The 18,248-nt window shown below is 35.0% G+C and overlaps 1 protein-coding gene across 1 annotated transcript in view; it reads right to left on the reverse strand.

Moving 5' to 3' along the window:
* Window positions 1-18,248, reverse strand: part of Dnah14 (dynein axonemal heavy chain 14) — a 345,721-nt gene that overhangs the window by 181,463 nt on the left and 146,010 nt on the right. The window contains exon 35 of the mRNA XM_063237535.1: window positions 6,033-6,122. Within this exon, the coding sequence (XP_063093605.1) occupies window positions 6,033-6,122 (90 nt within the window). The remainder of the gene's footprint in view (window positions 1-6,032; window positions 6,123-18,248) is intronic.

The following is an 18,248-nucleotide window of genomic DNA, read 5'->3' on the forward strand; positions in this document are numbered from 1 at the left end:
ACTCAGCCTTTCAGGATAAGAGGTTTAGTTATAAGTAGGAAATGCTTCAAAACTAATGATGGCTAAAGCTATTGAGATGGGACACATCAATTTTTGGCAATGTAATGAGTGCAAAAATCCAGAAGTACTTTGGCTTCTTTGCTGAGAGGCAATTCAATATGGTCTGTGACATCTGTCAGATTCTGGGAAGATCAGCAAAGAGGGAGAAATATTGAAGGTATTTTGTCTTTCATACCTGTTCCTCTAGCCTTCTTCAAAACAAAAATGTCCAGACTACCAAGGGAGCCTTTAAGTTAACTGATTTTTGGAACTGATAGGATCTGGTGATTATCCTGCTTGACCTTACTGAGAATCTCTCAGAAACAGTAAGAATCGGCTGTGCTCTTGCATCTCCTAAGAAAAACACTGCCAACACCTCCAGATGTCTTCAGTGCCCTCCCCACTTCTATTCCTACTGTTCGGTTATCTATGAGCCACAGAAATCACCACACAGATCAGGTTGGGCTGACCTTTCACAAGCAGTAGTTCACAAAGAAGAACTAAGCTGAGTTCCCAGGACTGAACTGAGGACCATGTTGAATGCACTGCCAATGAACACCATTCCTCACCTGAGCTGATCTGAGTTCCCATTAGGAAACTCTCTGTCTTGATTACTTTTCTCTCATTGAGGGGATAAAGGGATACCTGACATCTAAAATTAAGGAAAGAAAGGTTTATTTAGATCACAGTTTGTGGAGGTTTCAGTCCATAGTCAGCTGGTTCCAAGTCAGGGTGGCATGGTACAAGGCAGCTTTTCATGGCAGTGACCGGTACAAAAGGCAACCAGAGAAAAAATGGAAGAGCAAGCCTCCTTCTCTACCTTTTACTGTATGCTGCGTACCTGCCCTTGGGCAAGGTGCAGCACTCATCCCAACAATATCAGTGCTAGACAACAAACCTATTGAGTCACAACTGTTAAGATTCAGCTACCTTCAAAAGGTCCATGCCTATGACCATAATATTTCACAAACCTCAAAGACTCATGCACACCATTTATGCAAAAGACATTTGGTCCATCTCCAAGAGTTCCCTGAGCCCTAAAAATTTCAGCGCTGCTGAAAAATCCAAGTTTCAAGTCTCCTCTAAGATTTAAGGCAAACTCTTATCTGTGAATGGTGCATTCAATGGCAAGGGATAAACACTGCCATTCCAAAAGGTACAAACAGGGTAATACAAAGCATTGGGGCCAAAGGAAGTCCAAAATCCAGCAAGGCAAATATTAAGTCCTGCAGTTCTATGTGGAACATCTGAGGCAATCTGTGACAAGTTGTGAGCTCCAAAAGGCTACATGACTCCACGACCACTAGCGTGGTTGCAGCTCTCATGGCTTCTCTCTTGAGCTGACTTTGCTATCTTCTTGCAGGTTTTCTTCGATGATCCATGATCCTGGTTTTTCCAAATGTCTGGATTCTCCATTGCACCTTTGACTTCACACTGAAAGCTTCACACATAGCCCTCTCAGGGGCACACTGCCTGGGCCTCCCAGGCCTTCTGAAATCGGGGCAGATTCCTTTTTAATCTCAGAACTTGGGTATTCTCTATACACCTAAAATCAGCACCATATAGATACTGCCAAGATCCACTTCCAGTTGAAACAGTAACCAGGCTTTCTTCACTCTTAGTTTGGCTTAGTTGAATACCTGGATCACTGGGCACTCTAAACTTGACTGTGAGAAACAAATTCTCTATGTCACTGCCATTCTGGAGCTGCAATTTTGGAACCTTACGTGGCTGGTGCCACTATCTGAAACATGGTGCTCGACAGATTTCTGTTCAAAACAAAGCCTTTCACTTTTGCAGTTTTGAGGCAGAGTGGAGACACACTTCTTCCCATGATGCTCCCTGGCCAGTCCAAAGCTTTACTGAAGCTTCCTTCCTGGTCAAACTCAACATTTTAAATCATCCTTCTGGGCCCTTTGCTCTTGATTTGCAACATAAATCTGGCTAAAAAGGCCAGGGACATAGCTCAGTGACACAGTACCTACTTGACAAGTGCAAGGTCCTGAGTTCAATTCCTGGTACCAAAAAAGAAAAAATCTGGCTAAAAGCCCCCAACAATAGCTATGATATCATGTCAACACTAGGCTGCCTTGAAATTTCTTCTGCCAGATTAATCAGTCCACTTTCCTTAAAGTCAGTCTCAGGCAAAAATCTCTGGACAGGAGCAAAATGCAGACAAACTTTCTGCCAACTCATGATACATATCATCTGGAGTCCAATAACTAATGCAGTCTTTCCCAGAAGTATCCTCCTGAGCCTGATCTTTACTGGCAGGATTTCTATCAACCTTTTGGTGTTCTGAGCTCTGACCAGAATCTCCCATACCGAACTGCCTACGGCATTCCAGCTCTTCTCTTTCAGGTGACATCTCTGAACATTTCCAAATTTTTCCCACAAGCCATTCCCAAAGGCTCTTGAACCACATGGCCAGTTACAGTCACAGTAATGACCCCACTCCTGGTACCAAAGTCTGTCTTGCTTACTTTTCTCTCATGGATGGGATAAAATACCTGTCACCCAAAATTAAGGAAGTAAAGGTTTATTTAGCTCATAGTTTGTGGTTTCAGTCCATAATCAGCTGGCTCCAAGACAGGGTGGCATTCATGCTGGTGGCAGGTGTAAAGGTGACAAGAGCAAGAAGGAAGGAGCAAGTCTCCTTCCTTCCCTTTTAATGTAGGCTGGCTAGCCATCCCTAGGCAGGTGCAGTACTCAATTAACCAATTCCATCACTAGACAATGAACCAATCACAAATGCTAGACTCAGCCTCCTTCAAAGAGCCCACTCCCATGACCACATGAGGCTTTGGGAGGACATTTAAACACAAACCATAACACTTTCTAAACTATGAAATTTCTGAGCAAAGTGAGTATGCCCTTAAGATTGCATTTCTTATGTAAAAAAGCCACACTTTAAACTGCTTCCCTTCTAAAGACAATGCAGCTGAAACTTTAGGTAATTCTATGAATGTTAAGACTCCAGTATTTAAGGAAACATCACCTTGATCTTGGCTTGAATGGCTAGTCAGATAAGCCCCAACTCTGGTCAGTGTTGTTATGGATGATGGAACTGCACTTTCGCCTCCTGAGGCAAAAACCTGTGCAACTGAAATAGATCTTGCTCATCCTGGACTAATGCATCAGAAACATCAAGAATGAGCAATGCAGGATATTAAGAAGAAGAACATCTGGTTTCCTAAGGCAAATTCTGATGCTTATGGAACCACTGAGGAAAAGTCTTGGGAAAATTGGTTATTCATTTGGGGAAAAACAGGTCTGTTCATCATCATTGGTCATTAGAGAAATGCAAATTAAAACCACACTGTGATACCATCTCACTCCTGAAAGAATGGCCAGGATCAAGAAAAGCAGCAACAACAAATGCTGGAGAGACTGTGGGGAAAAGGAACTTTCCTACACTGTTGGTGTAGGACTGGTACAACCTTTGTGGAGGTCAGTCTGGAGATTTCTCAAAAAGCTGGGATTGGAAGTCCCATTTATTCCAGCTATTCCACTTCTAGGCATATTCCCAGAAGAACTGAAAGCATCATACCACAGTGATATATGTGCACCTATGTTTATAGCAGCACGATTTGTAATCGCCAGATCTTGGAAACAACCCAAGTGTCCATCAACTGAGGAATTTATCCAAAAAAGCTGTGGTATTTTTATACAATGGAGTACTACTCAGCTATAAAGATGGATCACATTGAGATATTTATCAATAAATGGGCGCAGCTTGAGACCATACTCATAAGTGAAATAAATCAATCTCACATGTCTGAATATCGAATAGTTTCCCTAATGTAAGTAATGATTCAAATATATAAAAGTATGTGATAATCATGATTCCCCATTATGTGGCCTTGAAGCCTTGTAAAGTTTTCACTTATTAATTGGAAAGCCTTTATTCTGGGCTTCTTGATATGGAAATATTTGAAGCTATAGTATATGAAGTTATATTCAAATATTTCAAAGAAAAAGATAGACACTATGGTAACTACTATTAAATTGGGTTATTTGGTGGTGAAGCACTAGGTTGCTGAAACAGTCATGCTTTCACCTGTATTGTTATGTTGTTATGTCCTCTTTTATCTCAATCTCTCCCTTATTCACTAAAAAAAATATTTAGTTGTTTTTTATGTTTTTCTTAATTAAGGGGAAAAATTTTAAAAATTAGCAGGATATATTATAATAACTTTTTTGATTTCCTATTAACTTGTTTTGAAGTCCTGTAATACTCCCACTATCTTGTTTTGACTGATTAGACTCTGTTCCATTCTGTATGATAGTATCAAGTTTGGGGGTATAGGCAACTACTTTGAAGGCAATAAGATTCACTACGATGCCCATTCTAGTTTGACTATTAACTCCTTTGGAAGTCCTGTAATGTTTACAATGTTTAAGTTTTATTGGTCTTGTTCTCTACTGTTTAGTCCAACTTTATAATACCTAATGAGATAGACAATTCTTTTTAAGGAAACAAGAGACATTATGGTAACCATTGTTGATAACCTTGTACTCTATTCTTACATCATGTACTATGTCTATCCTTGGTTTTGACTGACAGCTTTGTTTTGCCATATTTTACTTTATTCTCTTCCAAAAAAAAGTAATAAGAACTAAGGAGTAATAAAACCCAAAATGTGTAAATTTTGTTGTAAAAAAGAGAGGGAAAAAAAGTGCGCTAAAGGATACAACTGCAAGTGTGCTTAGGGGTGTGAAATAGCTGACCATATTAATGTTTTTGGTTGGATCACTGAACACAACTGTTTGCAGTCTCTCTGTTTGAATGTTCACTTTGTATGCTTTGATACTGTGACTTGAGCAACTGTCTCTAAGACGATAATGTGTAATCTATTAACTGGTGATTTCTTACTGTCTTTTTTTTGTAGTTCTATATTACTTGTACCCTTACACCACTTTGTTTTGTTTTTTCTCTTTTTCCTTTAAATAAAATTAAAAAAAAAAGAAAAACAGGTCCTTTACTTAATACTTTAAATAAAAATTTCATAAAAAGTAATAATGGGCCATGCAACTATTTAAAAATTTTAGTAAATATCGTAGAGGACATCTTTACAAAGAGTTGAAAATATTTCTAAAAATAGGATACAAAAAGTGCAGACCTTACTGCATCTTAAAAAGTTCCTTGAGTTTTCTCTTGTTGTTGAGACAAAATACCTGACACCCAAAGTAAAGCAAGGAAAAATTTATTTCTTACATTTTTGGAAGTTTCAGTCCGTACTCAGCTCTAAAGCAGGATGGCATGGCAGGGCAGCTGTTCATGGCCACCGCAAACAGAAAGAGTGAAAGAGCAAGAGGAAAGACATACCTTCTTCCCACCCTTACACTGTATGCCAGCTTCACACCACCAATCCCAGTGCTAGACAACAAACTAATCACAAATGCCAAACACAAATGCCAGGCACATCCATGTCTGCATGATGCTTGGGGGGACCATGCAAACACAAAACATAACACAAACCCCTGTACAGGGGAACACCATTTCTAAAAACCCAAGGTTTGGAGAATGTTTGCAATGCATATAATCAGTAAAAAATGATGCATAGCAAAATATTTACACATTTACCAGGAAAAAGATAAACCACCCAGTTGAAAGTGAGTACGTTACACAATGCTGGAATTTTTAGGAAATAGAAATGGCTTTAAAACACTTTAAAAGATGTAGGATGTACAATCTTACACGTAATTAGTATTATGCACATTCTAGTGTTTTCCCAAAAGGTTAATTCACAGGAAAATTTAAATAAGGTTTAGAAATAGGATGCTAAGTATCTTACACTACATTTGCAGGGTTTTTACAAACATGTTAAGGGGCTGGAGGTAGAAGGATTAATTTGTTGCAAGTTAAAGGGATCCACCAATAAAGTCTAGGGAAAAGCTGTCTTTGTTTTGAAGACAGCTCTGTTACTGTCATATTCCTTCTTGATCTTATCTATTGAAACCCAGGCAAAGACTTGCTAAGGTGCACTTACCTGAAGTTGATTATGAAACTGTACAATCTTTTCTTTCTGAGGTGGCCAATGTTGTAAGCCTAACTGCTGTGTTGCAGTATATATTGCTTTCTAAAAGGAAACAAATACACTAAGTTTAAATGCATTGCAAATCGAACTTGTGTGTCTGTGTATGCACACACACACGTGTAGTGCTGGGGACTGAACTCAAACATAGGGCCTCAAACATAGTAAGCAAGTACTCTGCCACTAAACATCACCTCCAGCCCAAACTCTTTTAAATTTATTCTTCCAAAATCTCTTTTGACTAGGTATCGATTATTATACTTTACGATAAAAGTTTTAGATTTTTTAGTTAACTTTTGTGTCTTTTTTTAACTTCTGTTTTTGACAATAATTAAAACAATGCATAAAAATTTCATGTTTATAGACTCTGGTTGTAAACTCATAGCACTTCCTCTAGAGTAAAAACACCTGCTTTGTAGGTGAGCACGGTGGTGCACACCTGTAATCCCAGCACTTGTGAGACTGAGGCATGAGAATGATGGAGAGTTTAAGCACAACCTGAGCTACATAGTGAGTTCAAGCCTAGCCTGAACTACAGAGTGAGACCCTGTCTCAAAAAACCAATAACCAATCAACCAAACAAACAAACAAAAAGAACATCTGTTATAAGATATATTTAAGAATTAGATGTTACCACAGTGTAACTAATTATCCCACATTAAAAGAAAATATAAAAGGTTCTATACATTTTGTAATTCTAATCACCATTGAGGTAGGTTTTCAACTTTGTAATGATTATTTAATGTTTTAATGTTAAGAATGTCCTAAGACAGCAAATAAAATTGATTAAGATTGAAGGTATGATATGGTTATACATTAAAACATGCCAAGAAGTAAATACAGAGTAGAAAGATTAAATATCCTAGCAAAGAAATTATAAGGGTAAGCACCTTTTAGAAGGTGCCTTTACTTCCTTTTAGAAGAGAGCTCAGTATGCAAGCAATTGGTAACTAAAATTACCAGAACATAAGATTTACCCTTTCTATTCACTGATCCTTCCCACTCCACTCTTATTTCCCTGCATTCCTACCATGAAATAACACACAGCTGCTGAAAGAGGCTTGTTGCCCTGGGCTGTAGGGAAAAGCAGCTTTCCTGCAAGACCGCAGGGTACACTGGGCTGCATAGACTTATAAACAGAGCTGATGAGACTGCCTATGCAGGGCTGACCTCGAGGAGTTCAGATGTAGAGGCTGTTAATTCTCTGTAGGTAGAACGTAAGTCTAGATATCTGACAGGTCATAAGCTAGAAGTCAAACATTTATAGAATTAAGAGTTAGGTGGAATGCACAAAAGATCTGCACAATCAAGAAAATTAAAAAACTGGTATTCAAACAAGAAAATCTTTCTGGCCATGTATTTTATTGAATTTTTTACTCTGTAAGGTTTTGAAATAAATTCACAGCCAGGCACAGTGGCACATGCTTGTAACCCCAGCACTTGGGAAGCTGAGGCAGGAGGATTGCTGTGAGTCTGAGGCCAACTTGGGCTACAAAAGTAAGCTAAAAGCCAGCCAAATTGTAAAACCCTGTCTCAAAAAGACTAAATAAATAAATAATAAAGTCACACTGTTATTGTAAAGTATTCAAGGATATATGATGCTCCTTGGAGTCAACTGGATGGAAAATTTCATGTAGCTCTTACTCTAAGATGTATTTTCAGCAGTTCTTAATTAATCTCTTGCTTTGAGTTACTGTCTCCTACATTGAAGTACCTGAATCTCGGGGGACAGATTCGAGGATAAGTTAGAAAGCTTCAAAAACAGTTAGAAAGATCACAACAATCTGTCACACTTAATTGATACTGTATCTTAAGATACTGTATCTTAAATAGTGTAAACATCACACTGATAGAATATTTTTAAATATGGTACATTGCTATGGGTTACACTATTCATGGATATTCACTATGCAGGCACCAAAACTATAAAATTAAAAATATGATCACTTCACATTTAGTATTAAAATCGTCATAAATTTTAATTATGACTTTGTGACACTTCTTTGAACCATATATTACAATTTGCTAAGTAACAATTTATAAAATAGCTGATAGCTTGCATATTTTGTTAATATAAAGTTATGCAAATAACAGAAGTTGGTGAATAAAACACTGTTTGTATAGAATGCTATGCTTGCGAAAGCTCAGACTGCCACAAACTGGCTGCTCTGGCTGATGAAAGGGTGAGTACACAATGCTTTGGGCTCAGAAGGAAATGCTTTAATGGGCACGCAGAAGTGCTGTTAAAATGACAATGTGGTTTCCTTGGCTGATATTTGAAAACTGTTGAAGGTAGAACAAGAGTATCTAAAATATGACACAGAGAAGATAGTGGCGAGTTTGTAGGTTTTACCTGGAAAAGTGTTCCAGTATTCGAGGAGAGTATTCAACATATGACAGAGAAAATAAAACATGTCAAATGGCAGTTTTTAGCAATGGATAGAAGATGAATATCCACTATTTTCTAGATTTCTTCTGGAAATCTTGCAGAGCAAAAGGAAAATACATAAAAATATATACAAATATACATATATAAATATATTACATATAATATATATTTACTATATATTTTCATTTTCATTAGAGAAGCAAGGAAAAATCTACAAAATCTAAAGAACAGGGAAGTACTGAGGAAAAAGCTGAGGTTGGTTAGATCAGCGTCTATATAGGCAAACTGTTGGTTCAGCAAAATTCCACTCATGCAATCACATGCAAACAAGTCCCACATAGTATATAATTATTATTAAAGTACAGAATTGAAAAGATCACACACTAAAAGTAATAGAAGAGAGCCAAAATTCATGACTTCAGAATTTATAGTGAGATTGTAAACTTCAAAGTGAAAATTTAAAAGCATCTGCAGTGAGAAAGTAGCACCACAAAGGAACCATCACAATTAAACGATCCTTAGAGGGGTGATCTCAGAGCAAGAGAAAAATGTTTCTGTAGCACTACATAGTTAATATACTAAAAGAAAATAACTTTAAACTTGGAATGATATAATCAAATTGTCATTTAAATAGAACATAACAAAAGTAGTCTCAGGTATTAAAGTTCTTATAAAGTTATTACACAAAAACCTACTCCAAAATAAGTTTTACAAGAAGCACTTGAAAAGAGGAATGAATGAAACCTACAAGACACAGGAAGAGTCGATTTGATGAAATACCTGTTTACTATTTTTTGTGTGAAAGTATGTGCATATGCGTGTGTATAAAAGTCCAACAAAAAAAGAAAATGTTTCCATAATATTCAGGAACAAAAGTTCTACAAAGAGTGAACATATTGGAAGAAGGAATGTGAGGAAGACTAAAGAATGTGCTAAATATAAAAATATAAGTGTTGAAAAAGTTTAATACATAATAGGAGCAAATAGTGGTAGATGGCAGTCTTCAGTTAGGAGAAGGGCCCAGAGAATAAAACGCAGAAGAAAACTCAGTCTATTCCACAGAGAGCAGTAAAGAGGGACAACACTGAAGCAAAAGAAATTAAATAACCACAACATGTCTTAAAATAACAACCTACAAAGTTAAAATCAGTAGTACAAAACAGATAGTTACAGACTTGATTACAAGAAGACAAAGTTCACTATCTGTGTCCTTGAAGGCAAAATTCTAAAGCAGATAGGTGTATAAATTAGAAAAAATAGAAACACAAATTCTGAAGAACTCCACATTAAAAAGTAAGATAACAATATCTGACTACACAGATCATAAGGCAAGAAATAGCCTATAGGCTAAAAAGGAAGATACTATTTAGTAAAGAGTAAGAAAGAACATATAAATGTGTATAGCTCACAAATTAGGCCAATAAAACAGTTGTCAATACATGTATAGGAAAATAGCACATCAGAGTCAGGATCTTAACACACCTTTTGTTGAAATCTCATTGATCAATAAAAAGTGAATAGAAACACCAAATTCTAAAAAATACAATAGGCTATACATACAACTCTATACCCATCAAGCACAGAAAACATTTTTGACCATACATAAAACACTTACAAAAAGACTATTTATCAGCTAATACAGAAAACTTTAAAAAGTTCAACAGGATAAATACATAAATTATAGAATGTGGTTTCCAACAAAAATTAACTACAACAGAAATTAATAGCAAAAGAACAGATTAAAATTCCACATATTTGGAAACCAAGTAACTCCAGGGCTACATTCTTTTTATTAAAGAAAATATAAAAGAGATGAAGAAATATTTATAACTGAATGCTAATTAAAATAGTACATATCAAAGTTTGTGGGAAACACTAAAGCAACAATTAGAAGAAAATTCATAGCTTTAAATATTTATTTGCTCATTTATCTTTTTAAAATTTTATTTAAAGAGAAAAAACAAAACATAAAAAGGGTACAAGTGATACAGAATTTCAAAAAATAAACGGTAAGAAATCACTAGTTAATAGATTACATATTGTCATCTTAGAAATAGTAGTTCAAGTTATAAAATTACAGCATACAAAGTGGACATTCAAACAGTGAGACTGCAAACAGTTCTGTTCAATGATCCAACAAAAACTGAGTAATATGGTTACCTATCTTACACATTTATATATACATGCAGTTATATCCTTTAGAGCACTTTATTTTCCTCTTTTCATAACAATTACACATTTTGTGTTTTATTACTCCCACAGTTCTTATTACCTTTTTTTTGAAGAGAATAAAATCAAATATGACAAAACAAAACAGAGGCAGTCAAAACAAAAGGATGGACATAGTACATGATGTAAAAACAGAATACAAGGTGATCAACAATGGTTATCAGAATGGCTCTAGCTATCTTAAAAAGAATTGCCTATATCATCCAGTATAATAAAATTGAACAAAACAGTACAGAAAAAAATCAATAAAACCAAACCATTGGAGACATTACTGGACTTCAAAAGAAGATAATAGTGAAACCAAGATGGGCATCATAGTGAATCTTATTGTCTTCAAAGTAGTTGCCTATACTCTCAAACATGATACTATCAAACAAAACAGAATAGAGTACAATCAGTCAAAACAAGATGGTGAGAGTAATCCGGGGCTTCAAATCAGGTTATTAGGAAGTCAAAATGGTTACTGTCATAGCCTGTTATTTTTTATTTTTTCCCTTAATTAAAAAATTAAAATGAATAAATAAATAAAAAGGAGATTGAGATAAAAGAGGACATAATAACACAACAGTACAGGTCAGAACAGAACAATTTAAACAACATAGTGTTTCACCACAAGATAATCCAATTTAACAGTAGTTACCATAGTGTCTCTTTCCTTGAAATATTTGAGTATAACTTCGTATACAATAGCATCAAACACATGAAGACGGTGTAAAACCATTCAAGAGAATGAAAGTATTACAGGATATTAAGAACCAACTAACAAAAAATGAATGATGGTTTCTATATTATCTCCTTGTCTATAAAAACATTTTATTTGTACTATCACATATAGTAAAATCCAATAAGACACAACATGATAAAACCGATGGAGACAGAACAAAAGCTTGGTGGAACTTCAAAACAAGATGATATTAAATAATCACTAGCTATTACAATGTCTTGTTTTCCTCCAAATAGCTGTTCATACCATCACAGACAATAAAATCAAACAACCCAGAATAAAACCATTCCAATTAATGAATGAAAACATTATAAGGCTTCAAAGCAATATAATGGGGAATCATGATTACTATATACTTTTATGTATTCTTATCATTTCTTACACTAGGAAAACTACACAGTATTTATACATATGAGTTTGATTTATTTCACTTATGAGTATGGTCTCAAGCTGCACCCATTTGTTTATAAAGATCTCAATGTGATTATTCTTTATAGCTGAGTAGTCTCCATTGTATAAAAATGTCACAAGTTTTTAATCCATTCCTCAGTTGATGGACACTTGGGTTGTTTCCAAGATCTGGCTATTACACACTGTGCTGCTATAAACATGGGTGCACATATATCACTGTGGTATGATGCTTTCAGTTCTTCTGGGAATATGCCTAGAAGTGGAATAGGTGGGACAAATGGGACTTCTAATCTCAGCTTTCTGAAAAATCTCCAGACCGACCTCCACAGTGGTTGCACCAGTCTACACTCCCACCAACAGTGTAGGAGAGTTCCTTTTTCCCCACAGTCTCTCCAGCATTTGTTGTTGGTGGTTTTCTTGATCCTGGCCATTCTTTCAGGAGTGAGATGGAATCTCAGTGTGGTTTTAATTAGCATTTCTCTAACGATTAATGATAATGAACATTTTTTTCATGCATTTATTTGTCATTTGTATTTCTTCTTCTGAAAACTGTGTATTCATATTAGATGCCCGTTTTTGGAATGGATTTTTGAATTTTGGGGGGTCTGATTTTTTAAATTTTTTATATGTTTTAGACAGAAGTTCTTTGTCTGAGGGACAGTTCACTAAGATTGCTTCCCAGTTTGTGGGTTTTCTTTTCGCTATGCTGGAGATTTCTTTTGACGTGCAGAAACTTTTTAATAAGAGGTGATCCCAGTTATTGATTCCGGGAAGTACTTCCTGTGCGTTTTGAGTCCTGTTCATGAATTCTCTACCTACCCCTGTCTTCAAGGTTTTTACCCAATTTTTCTTTCAATAGATTTAATGTCTCTGTTTTAATATTCAGATCTTTGATCCATTTAGATTTTAATTTAGTACATGGTGATAGGCAAGGGTCTAGATTTAGTTTTCAGCATATGGAGAGCCAGTTTTTCCAACACCATTTATTAAAGAGACTGTCGTTTTTCCAGTGAAAATATTTGGCCCGTTATCAAAGATAAGGTGGTTAGTGTGTTTGTAGTTGTGGTTGTATCTTCTAATCTACTCTATTGATCTTCAGCTGTGTTTTGATTCCAGTACCTTGTTGATTTTACTACGGTTGATTTGTAGTATAACTTCAAGTCAGGGATTGTGATGCCTCCTGTCTTCCCTTTGCTGCTTAGAACTGTCTTTGCTATTAGAGGTCTCTTCTTGCTCCAGATGAATTTTAGGAGTGATTTCTCTAGATCTATGAGGTACGCTGATGGTATTTTTATTGGGATCACATTGAATCTGTGTAACAGTTTTGGGAGAATAGCCATTTTCACAATATTTATTCTTGAGCAAGGGATGTCTTACCACTTTCTGAGATCCTCTTCAATTTCTTTTTCAGTGTATTATAATTTTCCCTGTATGGGTCTTTCACTTCTCTCATGAGATTAATTCCTAAATATTTCATTTTTTTGGTTGCTAGTGTGAAGGATGTGGCTTCTCTTATTTCTCTCTCAGTGATTTTGTTGTTACTATATAGGAATACTATTGCTTTTTGAGTATTGATTTTGTATCCAGCTACATTGCTGAATTTATTATATCTAAGAGTCTTTCAATGGAGTTTTGGGGGTCTTCTATGTAGAGTATCATGTCATCTGCAAATAATGATAATTTAACTTCTTCATTTCCTATCTTTACCCCTTTTATTTCTCTCTCTTGTCTAACTGCTCTGGTTAGTATTTCCAGTACCATATTAAATAGGAGTGGTGATAAGGGATATCCTTGTCTTGTGCCTGATTTTAAAATAAAGGTCTTCAATTTTTGGCCATTTGATATAATACTGGCTGTTGGTCTGTTATAGATGGCCTTTATTATATTGAGGTAAAGACCATCTATTCCAATTTTCTGTAAGTTTCTTAACATAAATGAATGTTGAACCTTATCAAAAGCTTTTTCTGCATCTATAGAAATGATCATGTGATTCTTACTTTTGGTTTTATTGATATGGTGGATTACATTTATTGATTTACATACGTTGAATCATCCCTGCATGCCTGGGATGAACCCCACTTTATCATGATGTGTAATCTTCTTGATGATTTGCTGCATCCTATTTGCCAGTATTTTATTGAGGATTTTTGCTTCTGTGTTCATTAGGGAGATTGGTCTGTAGTTCTCTTTTTTAGTTGGGTCTTTCTCAGGTTTTGGTACTAGAGTAATATTTGCTTCCAGGAATGACTTAGGAAGGATTGCTTCCCTTTCAATTTCATTGAAGAGTTGGAGGAGCATCGGCAGTAAGCTTTCTTTGTACTTCTTGTAGAATTCTGCAGTGAATCCGTCTGGGCCTGGACTCTTCTTTGTACGTAAGGACTTAATTACATTTTCAACTTCATTAATAGAAATTGGATTATTCAGCAGTTTTACATCTTTCTTGACCTAGCTTTGGTACATCCTGTGGTTCTAGGAACCTGTCTATTTCTTCTGTGTTATCAAACCTATGAGAGTAGAGGTTTTTGAAATAGGTATTGATGATCTTCTGTGTTTCTACAGAGTCTGTAGTGATCTTGCCTTTTCGTGTGAAGCACTAGGTTGCTGAAATTGTTATTCTTTGACCTCTATTGTTATGTTGTTAAGTCCGCTTTTATCTCAATCTTCTTTTTAAAAAAATTATTTATTTATTATAATTTTTTAATTAAGAGAAAAATCAAAAACTTAGCAGGATATATTACAGTAACTTTTTTGATTTCCTATTAACTTCATTTGAAGCCCTGTATTGCTACCACCATCTTGTTTTGACTGATTTTACTCTGTTCTGTTCTGTTTGATAGTATCAAGTTTGAGAGTATAGGCAACTACTTTGAAGGCAAAAAGATTCACTATGATGCCCATTCTGGTTTGACTATTATCTTCTTTTGAAGTCCTGTAATGTTTCCAATGTTTAGGTTTTATTGGTCTTGTTCTGTACTGTTTTGTTTAATTTTATTATACCTAATGATATAGGCAATTCTTTTTAAGGTAGCAAGAGGCATTATGGTAACATTTGTTGATTACCTTGTATTCTGTTTTTACATCATGTGATATGTGTATCCTTTGTTTTGGCTGACTGCTTTGTTTTGTCAAATTTGGTTTTATTCTCTTCCAAAAAAAGTAATAAGAACTATGGGGGTAATAAAACCCAAAATGTGTAAATGTTGTTGTAAAAAAGAGAGAGGAAAAAAGTGCTCTAAAGGATACAACTGCAAGTGTGTTTAGGTGTGTTAAGATAGATGACCATATTACTAAGTTTTTCTTGGATCACTGAACACAATTATTTGCAGTCTCACTGTTTGTCCACTTTGTATGTTTTAATCCTGTAACTTGAACAACTATTTCTAAGACGACAATATGTAATCTATTAACTAGTGATTTCTTACTTTTTTAAAAAAATTCTGTATTACTTGTACCCATATACTGTTTTTTTCCTTTAAATAAAAAAAATCTGATTATTAAAATATAAACAATAAATCTATTGAAAGAAAAATTGGGTAAAAACCTTGTAAACACAGGGGTAGCTAGAGAATTCATGAACAGGACTCAAAACGCACAGGCAATACTTCCCAGAATCAATACCTGGGATCACCTCTTATTAAAAAGTTTCTACATGCCAAAAGAAATCTCCAGCATAGTGAAAAGAAAACCCACAAACTGGGAAAAAGTCAGTGAACCGTCCCTCAGACAAAGGACTTTTGTCTAAAACATATAAAGAATTTAAAAACTCAGACCCCCAAAATTCAAAAATCCATAACCAAAAATTGGCATCTGAGATGAATACACACTTCTCAGATGAAGAAATACAATGGCAAATAAATATATGAAAAAATGTTCACCATCATTACTCATTTGATAAATGCAAATTAAATCCACACTGAGATTCCATCTCACTCCTGAAAGAATGGTTTTCTTTCAGGAAAACCAACAACAACAAATGCTTGAGAGGCTGTGGGGAAAAAGGAACTCTCCTACACTGTTGGTGGGAGTATAGACTGGTGCAACCACTATGGAGGTCAGTCTGGAGATTTCTCAAAAAGCTGGGATTGGAAGTCCAATTTGTTCCAGCTATTCTACTTCTAGGCATATTCCCAGAAGAACTGAAAGCATCATACCACAGTGATATATGTGCACCCATATTTATAGCAGCACAATTTGTAATAGCCAGATCTTGGAAACAACCTAAGTGCCCATCAACTGAGGAATGGATTAAAAACTTGTGGCATTTTTATACAATGGGGACTACTCAGCTATAAAGAATGATCACATTGAGATCTTTATAAACAAATGGGCACAGCTTGAGACCATACTCATAAGCAAAATAAATCAAACTCACAAAATGAATGCCGAATAGTTTCCCTAGTGTAACAAATGATACAAATACATAAAAGTATGTGGTAATCATGATTCCCCGTTATATGGTTTTGAAGCCCTATAAAGTTCAGTAATGTCGCCATGTTTAGGTTTTATTAGTTTTGTTCTGTACTGTTTAGTTCAATTTTATTATACTTGATGATATACACAATTCTTTTTAAGGTAGCAAGGGGCATTATGGTAACCATTGTTGATTACCTGGTATTCTGCTTTTACATCATGTAATATGTCCATCCTTTGTTTTGACCTACTCTGCTTTGTTTTGTCACATTTGGTTTTATTCTCTTCCAAAAAAAAAGTAATAAGAACTGTGGGAGTAATAAAACCCAAAATGTGTAAAATGTAATTGTAAAAAAGAGGAAAAGAAAGTGCTCTAAAGGACACAATTGCAAGTTTATTTAGATGTGTAAGATAGATGACCATATTACTAAGTTTTTGTTGGATCATTGAATACAACTGTTTGTAGTCTCGCTGTTTGAATGTCCACTTTGTATGCATAATTTTGTAACTTGATCAACTATTTCTAAGATGACAATATATAATCTATTAATTAGTGGTTTCTTATTGTTTATTTTTTTGAAATTCTGTATTACTTGTACCCTTTTACTGCTTTTTTTCTTTAAATAAAAAAGCTATCATTCAAAATCAGAGGAGATATAAGATACTTCAATGAGAAAGAATAATTCAAGAAACTTATGACCACCAAACCAGCTCTTTAGAATGCTCTGAAGGATGTATTAGAAAGATAATGAAGACCACAAACATGAACACCAAAAGAAAGAATAAATTAGGCAGGGCAAGCAATTAAACAGAGGATAAAGTTAGGGAACCAACAACGGGAAAATAATATGAAAAAGGTAAGTCATGTATATTAGCTGTAACCATCAGTGTAAATGGTCTCAACTCATCAACCAAAAAAAAGAGATTGGCAAAATAAGTTTTGAAACAAGATCCAACAATATGCTGCATTCAAGAAATGCATTTATCCCAAAAAGAAATTCATAGACTAAAAGTCAAAGAATGGAAAACAATTTTTCATTCCATGGGAATCTAGGAAAAAGCAGGGGTAGCTATTCTATTTTCAGACAATGTAAACTTTAAGCCAAAACTGATTAAAAGAGACAAAGAAGGACATTACATACTTGTTAAAGGAAAACTCCAAGAAGAAATGACAATCATAAATATATATACACCAAACACTGGTGAACCCAAGTACATAAGACAAATACTAACAGACATGGAAAACCAAATAAGCACTAACACAATTGTAGTGGGGGACCTCAGTACTCCACTCTCACAAACAGATCTACTAGACAAAAAAAATCAACAAAGAAATATCAGACTTAAATTACACCTGTAAACAAATGGACTTGGTAGGTGTCTAAAGAGTGTTCCACCCCTCAACATCAGAATACACATTTTTCTCAGCAGCACATGGGCATTCTCCAAAACAGAGCATACATTAGCCACAAAACATACTTAAGTAAATGTAGAGGAATCAAAGTCATCCCATACATATTATCTGTCCATAGTGCAACAAAACTTGAAATCAATAACAAAAGAAATCACAAAACTACATAAACACATGGAAATTAAACAGCACCCTTCTGAACAACCAATGGATCACAGAGGAAGTTAAAGACTAAATTAAATAGTATATACAATTAAATTATAATGCTAATACAACACATTGGAGCCTACAGGATGTAATAGAAGCAGTCCAATGAGGGAAATGTATAGTGATGGACTCTCACATCAGGAAAATAGAATAAACTCAAATAAACAACCTAATATTAAACCTTAAAGTTTAAGAGAAGAAGAACAAATCAAACCCAAACTCCTACAAGGGAGGAAATTATAAAGAGGGAAGTTATGCAATTGAGACTAGGAAAGCAATACAAAGAATCAATGAATTGAAAAGTTAGTTCTATGAAAATAAAGTTGATAAACCATTAGCTAACCTCATCAAAAAGAGAAAACAAAAAACACACAAATTCAAGCAATTAGG

The sequence above is a fragment of the Cavia porcellus genome, unplaced genomic scaffold (genome assembly GCF_034190915.1).
Source record: "Cavia porcellus strain 051 isolate PalLab524CR breed Dunkin Hartley unplaced genomic scaffold, mCavPor4.1 scaffold_26, whole genome shotgun sequence".
NCBI classification, from domain to species: Eukaryota; Metazoa; Chordata; class Mammalia; order Rodentia; family Caviidae; genus Cavia; species Cavia porcellus.